The sequence below is a fragment of the Aptenodytes forsteri genome, unplaced genomic scaffold (assembly GCF_000699145.1).
Source record: "Aptenodytes forsteri isolate BGI_AS27 unplaced genomic scaffold, ASM69914v1 Scaffold209, whole genome shotgun sequence".
Classification (NCBI taxonomy): Eukaryota; Metazoa; Chordata; class Aves; order Sphenisciformes; family Spheniscidae; genus Aptenodytes; species Aptenodytes forsteri.
In genome coordinates, this window is record NW_008795034.1 from 103,828 (window position 1) to 114,509 (window position 10,682).

At 53.1% G+C, this 10,682-nt stretch overlaps 1 protein-coding gene across 2 annotated transcripts in view; it reads right to left on the reverse strand.

Annotated features, from left to right (window-relative positions):
• STX1A (syntaxin 1A) overlaps positions 1-10,682 on the reverse strand; it is an 84,496-nt gene that overhangs the window by 32,637 nt on the left and 41,177 nt on the right. For both annotated transcript variants that reach the window (XM_009276376.2, XM_019471304.1), the window contains exon 3: positions 1,097-1,171. In XM_009276376.2, coding sequence (XP_009274651.2) covers positions 1,097-1,171 — 75 coding nt within the window. The remainder of the gene's footprint in view (positions 1-1,096; positions 1,172-10,682) is intronic.

Here is a 10,682-nt window from a genome sequence, read left to right on the forward strand (position 1 = left end):
GACGGGATACCCTCCCCTGAGCCCACCCAGCCCCTGTTTCCCCACCACCTGCTCCACAGAGCCCATGTCTGGGGGCAGCGGTGCCTCCTGCCCATCCCGGCTATGCTGCTAGCGTAGCCGGGATGGGCAGGAGGCACTGCTGCCTTGGGCAGAGCCACCAGCAATGCAGCCTGCACTGGGAATGGAAAAGCAAGACCAGCCCAGCGGGAGCAGGATGGAGGCAGCAAGAAGCACAAGCCCCAGGGCAGCACACCCCATGCCAGTACCCCGCCGGAGAGCCATCTGCACCACCCGGCCCAGCCGGAGCCACACAGGGAAGAGGGACCATGGGTGTCTGGATGGGACCTCTCGGTGCTGCACCTGCCTAGGCTGCCCGTGCCAACCTGGCTTACCAGGGAAGAACAAGCTCTTCTTGGAGGCTTGCAAGTCCCACAGCAGCACCTCTTCAACCATTCAGCCCTGGCAGCCCAACTTTTGACCGTGCCGCGGGTTTGCTCAGAGCCAGGGCTCACCCGGACAGCACAAAGCCTACCAGTGCTGGCGGCACGGGACTTGCTTGTGGCCCCGTTCCCTCACCGCTATCCTGGGAACAGGGCACAAGCGGGCAAATTCACAAAGGGCAAATAAAAGCAGCTAGAGGATGCTAGGGGGAGGGAAGGTGATGCCCATCCCCAAGTGATCCCTGCAAAGCAATGGCAGATGCCATTTCTGTCTGTCCCTTCCCCCAGCTCTACAACCCCTCCCAGCACCAGCTGAGGTTGCCAGAGGACGCACAGACGGGGCCAGGCTGTGTGTCTGTAACCTGCCCTTTCCTACCTAGAGCAAACCACCCCAAAACTGTCTTGACCTGAGTCAAACATCAGCTGCTGCCGGCACAGGGTTGAGATGACAGCCAGGGCCCCATGGCGTTTCTGGTCATGGGGGACGAATGGGAAGTGCTGAGCAGTGGGAGCATGGAGCAGGACCCAGGGCAGCAATGCTCCCTGCCTGCTGCACCCCCAGCCCAGGATGGGAGCTGTGGTACCCACTGCCTGGGGCTGCAGGGCAGGAGCACAGCAGGCAGAGCCCCACAGCAGCATCACAGGCAAATACTCACTCTTTAGCTTGGAGCGCACTTTGTTCGCTGTCTTCTTTATGTCAGACATCAGCTCTTCCAGCTCCTCCTTCGTTTCTGGGGAGAAAGAGAAGAGCAAACACAGATGTGTTGGAGACAGCTAAAATCTGCTGCCTGGCCCCATAGCATGTGGAGACCAGAGCTGCGAGCACTCCCACCTCCAGACTGGGAGCACTTCCACTCCACGCACCCTGCTGGACTCTCCTCACTGTCCTGAGCCTGGAAATAACCCTGCTGCTGGTCAGGCAAGCAGGGAGCCGGGGAGCCGTTCTGCAGGACCCCCTGCCCACACAGCCCTAACCTACCCTATACCCAGCACTCTGCAGAAAGTGGAAGGGAAGGGACACACAATCCACAGTGCTGGTTCCTGCAGTGGAGAGAAAACCACTGCTGCAAACCAAAAACCTTCTGCTCACCAAGGGCTGGTCTCCCCAAGCCCCTGCCACGCAGGCAAGCCTTCCCCAGGGTGTTACAAAAGGTCACGTCTTCCACTGGCACCCCCTGACTAACAGCCAGTGTATGTGTGTTCACTCCCCAGCCTGAATTTGCTGCTTTTGGCAGAAAAGTAGGAGCTGAAGCAGCCAGAAACGGCCCCCCAGTCCCACAGCCCACATCTCAGGAATGACTCTGAGCAGCCCAGCAGTGACGGGAGGGTGTAAAGCAATTCTCGTATTTCAGGGGCAGGGGCACAGGAGTTGCAAATAAAAACAAGTACAAGCAAGTCTCTGTCCCCACGGGCATCCCATGCGTGCCTGCGCGACCTGCATGCGCTCCCACTGGGAAAAGAGCCCTGCTGAGCACGGAGCCCGTCGTGAGTCTCAGCATCTCCCCAAGGCCGCCTCTCCAAGACTGCGAGGGCTTTTTCAAGAGTCTCCCGGGCTGCCAGGACTATTGACTCAGCTAGAGAGAGGAGGAAACTACAGCATATGCCACACTTGAGAGAAGTAAATCAGCTGGGAAAGTTCTGAGCCCTGCCTGACCGATGGGATCTGGCACAGGGCTATCTGCCCTTACTCCTTTGAGCAAATGCCAGGAATCGGCTCTGAGCTCACCACCACTGACAGCACAACCATTGCAATGTCTCCGGGCACTCGTGTCTTGTAGGACTTTTCTCTGCATTGCAGCAGCATCTCCAAGCCACAAGCCATGCTTGGCAAACCCGGATCGGAGCAAAGCTCCTTGATTAGCCCTGCAGAGAAGGACTGAGGAATATTGGTGGGTGACAAATGGGACATTAGCTGGCAATGTGGGCTTGCAGCCCAGAAAGCCAAGCGTCTCCTGGCCTGCATCACCAACAGTGTGGCCAGCAGGTCGAGGGAGGGGATGCTCCCCCTCTGCTCCGCTCTCCTGAGACCCCCCCTGCAGCACTGTGTCCAGCTCTGGGGTCCCCAGCGCAAGACAATGGTTTTAAACTGAACGAGGGTGGGGTTAGGTTGGACATAAGGAAGAAATGTTGTACCATGAGGGTGGTGAGACACTGGCACAGGTTGCCCAGAGAAGCTGTGGATGCCCCATCCCTGGAAGTGTTCAAGGTCAGGTTGGACGGGGCTTTGGGCAACCTGATCTAGTGGCAGGCGTCCCGGCCGCTGGCAGGGGGGTTGTACTGGATGATCTCTGAAGGTCCCTTCCAGCCCAAACCGCTCTGTGAGTCTGATCTCAGCCAGGTTCCTCTCTCAGAAACGAGTGTCCTCAAAGGAGCCGAGAAGTGCAGGTGTGCCCCTCACCACGCTGTGCTTCAGAAACTGCCAGACCCCTCCGAGCGCAGCAGCAGGGCTGGACTGGGGGGCACAGCACCTGTGCCCAGCACGCAGGTACCCAACCATGCTCTGCCTGGGCAGCCCTTCATGCTGCGCAGCTGCAAAAAGGCTGGGCGGTACGAAATGCCCTGTGCTCGCCCATGGGCTTGTGGCAGCCCAGCTGGCTTGCCAGGGACGTAACTGTGCCCCAACCGTGGGACCAGCCAACCCCAAAACTCAGCAGTGAGACCAGCACATTGCAATATCTCAAGATCCAGATACTAAAGAAAGTACAAACCACCTGCCATTCAAATATGATTTCTCGGAAATGCTGCCACCCTAATGCTCCCTCTTGATTTTGATGAGATCAAGACTTACTTAATTAAATAAACTTTGTTTAATAGACTCTAGGCACATTAACTGAGTCATTTCAATGGCTGTGGTAGCTCTGATGCTGTACGCTCGCAGCTGGCAGTCACAGGCATAATTAGAAAATCATGATGATGGGAATGTGCTGGGGGAAGGTCACATCCTATCGACGGTTGTACACATTTCTGACTCAGAGCTAAGAGCTCCAGCACTATTGGGAAAAGGAGAAAATGAACACGTCTGCGAATACCTTCACCCCAGGCTCCAAGTATTTCTGAGCAAGCCAACACAGCGGCCTCACCAGGGGAAGTGGTACAATTATGTATTTGCTAGAGAATAAGCACAAATGCAGGGAAAGGAAGAGGACATTTCCAGTTTGAGTTCTCGTTTAAGTGACTAATTATTTATTTTTTTCCCCGTTCTTGAAGAACTTGTATTTAATAAAGAAATAAACCAGCCTGGGCTGAGTAACTCCCTGCACCCAGACAGGCTGGGGCCAGCTGACGGGGAAGCAGACAAAGACCCAGGAGTGCCGGGGGACAACAGGCTGCCATTAACACGGGGACAGACCGAGAACTGGGTTTGTCCACCTGGAAAGGGGAAAGAGAAGGGGGTTCCTACTGCTGCCTACGACTACCCAGCAGAAGGGTAGAGAGAAGCTGGAGCCACACTTCCTGCTGGTCATTGGAGGTGACCTTCAGCTTCTTGCTGAAGCTTGGAGGTGCACAGGGACAGGACAAGCAGTGATGGACCAAGCAGGGACAAACAAAATTCAAATTAGATATTAGGAAAAAAAATTGTCATCATGAAGGCGGTCAAACACTGGAGCCAGAGAGGCTGTGGGATGCCCATCCTTAAGGATATTCAGCATTTGGCTGGGTGAAGGCCTGAGCAACCTGATCTAATGTACCTGCTGGAGGGTACTGGACCAGGGACCTCCAAGGTCCCTTCCCACCCATATCCACCTTCAATCCTACAAGACAATTTCACGTAACTCACTGCTATGTACTGTTCCTTCTCCCTGTCAGTTCAGGCTGAGGGATACACTGCAGTGATGCCATCACTGAGGACGCACAAGGCAAGTGGTGAGCGCAGGTGAACATCCCCCCATGCTGGCCACTCAGGAAGGGGACAAGGACCACGTGAACGGATGGAGGGGACATGGGACGGGGAGCTAGGCTGACTTCCTTCACAGTATTTCCAACTGAGCAGCAGGTGGAAAACACTCCTTCTGGCTGTCTTTGAGTCACAGGACATGTGAGGATTACTTGGCGACCTGGCAGGCACAGGCTTCCCAGACAATTATTTTCACATCCATGGCGTCTGTTTAAGTGACTCACTCAAATCTATTTAACCGTTCACGGCGAGTAACATTCAGCAACAGGAAGCTGGAAGTACCACAACATCACCGCCGCTACGGCCGGAGTCACCCCGGCGAGCAGAGCAGTGCTAAGGAGCAAGACGTGATGTTTAAAAGGACGGGCCAGGCTCCCTGCATCCCACAGACCACCGGGACGGCTGCTCCACTCCTGCTGGCACTGAGCACAGCAGGGCAGCAGGGATGCTCCCATGGCCACCAGCACCGTGGGGCCATGTCCCCAGTCCCCGCTGGGAGGGGGGAGGAGGCTTTGATCCAGGGTCGAGCCTTACGCCCCCGAGAAGCCCCAGGGCCCACTGTGACCTGCCCTGGAGGGGAGCCCAGGCAGCACAGGGGAGGCAGGGGTGAGGGCAGGGGTGCAGGCAGCACTGGGACCTCTTTCTCCCCCCCCTCTGCCAACAGCACCGGGCACCGACCTGGCAGAGGGCAAACGCCCGGCCCAGGCTGGTAACACCACTCAGCTTCAGCACATCCTCAGCTGCTTGGGAAAGAGGAAAAACTGATTCCCTCGTCCTCCCCTTCCCCGCAGCTCTCCGAGTTCCCAAAAGCGTCCCCCATGCTTGTCCCGAAGGGGACAAACACAAGGAACCAGCACCCAGAGCTGCCACATAGGATGCTACTCAGGGCAGGGGGGGGACTCCTGCCTGCAGCCCAACGCTTAGCATTGACGTTCACCATTATCAATAAAGGAGGAGGGAAAAAGCCTCCAAACCCCCCAGCAGTGAGCAGGAGGGTAGCAGCAGGCAGGCAGGCAGGCAGCAGACCACCACCCTTCACAGTTAACCGCAGGCGACTGACACCTGCCTGCTGCAGCACATCTGAGCATCACCGTGACGGTGACTTTGCACACATGATATGGTTCTCAGCCGTCGAAGCTTCCTCACTCACTTGTTGTTCGGATTAATAAACCTTCACCTCTTTGTGACCTGCAATTCTTTACTGACAACAACCAACCAACGTTATCAAGAAAAGTACAATTTCAAACTAATTCATAGCTGAGTTACCTGACAAAGCTAGGAAGAAGGATCTTTTTGGCAAAGAGCTAGCTCTTTCAATAAAAAATTAAAGAAGATCCTGACCACAGTTCCTCCAAGGAAATTTTAAAAAATAAACCTTTCTTGCCTTAAAATTTTTCTTCTGTCTCTTGCAGGTTGCCATTGATGTGCCTGTTTATCTTGGCACTTACATTTACGAATTGTAGGGTATTTTTTAAAGGCAAATGCAAAGAGGAAGCACAGACCTGGCAGCCCCACGAGCTATCCAGTCTCTGGGAGCAAACCATAAGGAATCCTTCCTAGGGATCTACGGAGTTGGTTGAAACATTTTCCATAATGTTTCGTGGCCTTAAAGTAATAAAAATGAAACGTTTTAAAAACCACCAGGGAGGAGATTGGCTAGAAAGGCTGTTCCAGCCCCAAGCTGGGAACTACTGACCAGTCAGCCTCACCTCCATGCCTGGTAAGATCATAGAGCAGATCCTCCTGGAAGACGTGTCGAAACATATGGATGACAGGGAGGTGATGAGAGACAGTCAACATGGCTTCACCAATGGCAAATCGTGCCTGACTAAGCTGGTGGTCTTCTACGATGGAGTGACTGCATCAGTGGACAAGGGAAGAGCTACAGATGTCATCTACCTGGACTTCTGTAAGGCCTTTCATACGGTCCCCATCAACTTTCTTGCCTCTTACTTGGAGAGATATAGATTTGATGGATGGACTACAGATAGGAATTGGCTGGATGGCCACATCCAAATTGTTGCAGTCAATGGCTCAATGTGCAAGTGGAGTGGAGTAACAAGTGGTGCCCCTCAAGGGTCTGTACTGGGACCAATACTATTTCCTATCTTCATCAACGACACAGACAGCGGGATCGAGTGCACCCTCAGCAAGTTTGTGGATGACACCGAGCTGAGTGGTGCAGTCAATACGCTGGAGGGAAGGGGTGGCATCCAGAGGGACCTGGACAGGCTGCAGGAGTGGGTCCGTGCGAACCTCATGAAGTTCAGTCAGGCCAAGTGCAACGTCCTGCACCAGGGTAGGATAAACCCCCAGTACCAGCACAGACTGCGGCATGGATGGATGGATGGATGGATGGAGAGCAGCCCTGTAGAGAAGGACTTTCCAGCTGCAGTCCCATTTGCCAAAAGAGATTTGGGGCATCTATGACCTCTATGCAGTCCTTCAGTTCCCAAAGGCTGATGTTCCTTCTTGGAAACGGAGCTCAGGCTCTGACATTGCAACTTATTTATTCAAGCTAAGTAAAACAAGAAGAAAAAAATTAGCGCTCAGTTTTCAAGATGCTGACTCAACCCTTTACTAATTTTCTAGAGTTTTTTCAACTCTGACCAATAAAACCATTTGCAGCGGGTATGACAGAATGGGGGGGGCACGCAGAGGGGTGGGCAGGAGAGAGCTGCACGATCGCTGCCCCAAGCAGAGCCAGGATTGTCCCTTCCATGCAGAAGCAACACAAGGAGCTCCAGCTGCTTGCCAAGCTGCAGAAATAGGACATGGAGATGCCGTCCATCTGCCTTCGCCAGGAGCGAGGGCATGGGAGACATCCAGTACCATAGTGAGGGGCCAGCAGCCCTGGGATTTTTAACTTCCAGCGTGCCAGGAGGGACAAATCCTGCTCAAGATACAGCAAGGAGAGACACTGCTGGGGTTTAATGTCAGTGCAAAATGTCACAAGGCTTTTACACAGGAGCAGAACAGAGATGATGCACAGAAGGGTCTGAAAAGATCTTATGGATCCTCTGGGACTAAAGGCTCTCCCCGAAACGCCTCATCTGTACCATCCAGCTGTGTTTGGAGGTGATCCACAAGAGACTAAAATTGTAGCTTTTGACTTTTTAAGTCACTAAAAAAGGAAGCAGGTGAGATGTTTAACTGATGTTTCTAATACGTATTTTTAGGTAATTAAAAGCTGTTTATTGGTAACATCAGTGGGACTATGCTTATAAAATACCCTTTTGTATTAGCAGTGATGGATCCTGTTTCACACATCCTGGAAATCCAGCGTGCTCCTTGCAGGCTGCCGGTCCAGCCAGGCAAAAGCACTGAGCTGCAGTCACTGAGAAGCATGGAGTCCGAGTCCACTGGCCGGACACTGGGAATTTTGCACCAACAACTGGACTTGCAACGACGGAGTGGCCATGGGCAGCCTCGCACCCAGGAGCCCAGCACGCAAAGCCCTTTCTCAGCCTGTCGCTGAGCTGGCCGACACACCCGAGGGTGTCCTCATCCCACGGCTGTGCTCCTCTGACTGCTCCTGCCACTCCAGGCTGGCCTCAGAGCCAGAAAACCCACCTGGGAGGCAAATCTCAGGCTGAAGGGAGAGCCACGCTATGCATCAACTGCTTCTCCTGCAGCCACGCTTGTTGGTTGCTTATAATCCGGCAGCACAAATGATGGGATCAAAGTTTGCTTGCAACAAAGCATTTTGGTTTGGTGATGAACCTGTGCAAAAGGTGGAAGAGACAGAGACAGTACAGCACAGTGCCTCATTCCAGTTTCTCTTTTTTCGGAGAAAGTGTTGGGATATCATTTTTTTTCCAATTACTCGCACTAGAACAACAGTCTGCAGACGGTGATGAAGCACTAGGGTTGAAGGGGAGCCATGTAAATGCCATAACCCTGCCTGGACATTCGTGTGAGCTCGAATCCAACTCGTGCAACAACATGGCTCTCAAAATCTGCTGCCCGCCCTGCCTGCAGCAAGCTCATGGAGCCGCCTGCCATCACAGCTGTGGAAGGAACAGTTGGCATTCAGCAGCAAACCTAGTGGGACCCGCAGCTTGCCTCCAGCATCCCCGGCCCATCACGTCCCATGCTGGGACTCCAGCTTACAGCTCCATCAGAGCTGCTGTTCGGAAAGCAGGAGGTCACTGAGCTGACAGGAAATAGCAAGTATCAATAGCTCAAAGCAGGGGGAGTTTAGGAGATCTTTTAATAAATTTTTCAGCAATAATTACATACCCCGAGTTACAATGCAAGCTGAACAGTGTAGTTCTGTTTGCACAGCAATGAGGTCCTGCTAAAATGCAGCTCAAAGCAGGCAATGGGCCCAATGAAAGCACAGTAGTTTTGCACAGGACCGATCTGGTGGGTGCTGCGCAGGCGAGGGCGGGCGGCTGCAGCCAGCAGCCCACAACAGAGCTGCCTCCGTGAGGGGCACCCAATTAAGACAGCAAAATTTATGTGAATGAACAGCTTTGGATGGCTGCTCCCACCAGCTGCAAATGTGCCCATTTGTCAGAGATCTTCAGTCCCGGCTGTTTTACAGCATCGCCCGCAAGGTTTCAGGGCACCCACCTCTCTGGGAGCAATTAGCTGTCTGACGAGCAAACCACTCCTTCCCTTTCCATGGCCTCCTCCCATTTTCTTCCCAGTGGCCCATCCTCCCCGTGGCTCTCCTCCGAGCCTCTAATCCAGCCCCCATTAGCTCCAGGGTGGCACTAAACGCCATCACGAGCTGCGCTGCACGAGCGCCCTGTCCCTTTGCCGCCCGCTCCCATCCCGCTCGGGGCCAGAGGCAAACCCCGAGGGAGCTCCAGGATGGGTGCAGGGCGCAGTGGGACAGCAGTGCTGGGGCTCACGGGGAGCAAAGCTAACCCAGCCCTCCCGTGGGCACTCAGCGGGCAGAGGTACCAAGTAAAGCTGCTCAGATCTGTTTTTACAACACTGAACCGCATTAATTGCCTTACCCTCGTTTAATTCTCTCGATCGAATTCCACTTCAAATATTCCATTATTTTGCCCAGAAGCAAGGTCAGGTTAATCAGTCAATAATTACCCAGCTCATTCCCTCTCTCTTTCTTTAAAAAATTGACGCCGTGCTACCTCCCGAGCTCCTGATGCCCATCAGGTATGCGGAGACTTATTGGAAATCAACACTAATGGCAGATGCACCATCTTGCTCAGCTCTTGGAAAACCTCCCGATCGATAACTTCAGGTAGACTAGATCCAGCAGTGCCTACTTTTGGTACCAACTGTTTAGCAACAACCTGAATTACTGTCGGAACGTAAGAATTTAATCATCATAAGATACATCACGTGTTTTCTCAAACACTCAAAAAAGCGTTTCCCGTATGTTTCTGTCCTTTGTGCATTATTCTCCCATTTTCCTTTATTAATGCACCAAAACGGATAAGAAGTGTCTGCTTTCTTTAAGCACGTCACAAAAAATTCAGACCGTCCTTCGGGCTGGTGCTTGCTGGGTTTTCCGGCTCCCTGAAACTCCCAGTTCCAGTTTCTGTGCCACTGGGAGAGGGTGGGAAAATATTCTCCTCCTCCCCACCACATGAGGGAAAATGAAGACAAATGTAAATCAATGGCAAGTAAAACTCCTAAAGTAGGAGTTAAAGAAACGTGGTCAGAAACGCAAAAGGACACAGTGAGAATATAGTGCTTTAAATTTATTCTGTGCACACACGATATAAAGGAGCAAGTCATGATCATCCGCACCAAAGCTGCTCGCTTTTAATCTTGTACTCGGTTCCCCTTTATCTGCTGAGACAAAAAGGGGATCGAGGCTCTTCGGCATGGGTATGGCACATTTGCATGACGGGAAGATTGGCTTCTCACTTCTACAACCTCAAGGCTGTCGTGCTGACGCCTGGCCAGCCCCGGTGCTGAGACCTGCACACAAGCAGTGCTGCTGCACAGGGGGTCCTTCCCGCCCAGGCTGTGGCGAGGGGATTTCACACTCCAGCGACGCAACTCTTTCTTCCAGGACTCAGTAACATGAACTAGGCTGAACTCAGGATCACAAACCACCAATTGCAATTCTCTGGTTTATTAATTGGTCTTATAACAGAGATGTCTGGGGCAATTAAATAATTCCTTTTTGTCCCATGCTTTAATCATAGGATCATGGACTCACAGGATGGTTTGGGTTGGAAGGGACCTTCAAAGGTCATCCAGTCCACCCCCCCTGCCGTGAGCAGGGACATCTGCCACTAGATCAGGTTGCCCAAAGCCCCGTCCAACCTGACCTTGAACACTTCCAGGGATGGGGCATCCACAGCTTCTCTGGGCAACCTGTGCCAGTGTCTCACCACCCTCATCATAAAACATTTCTT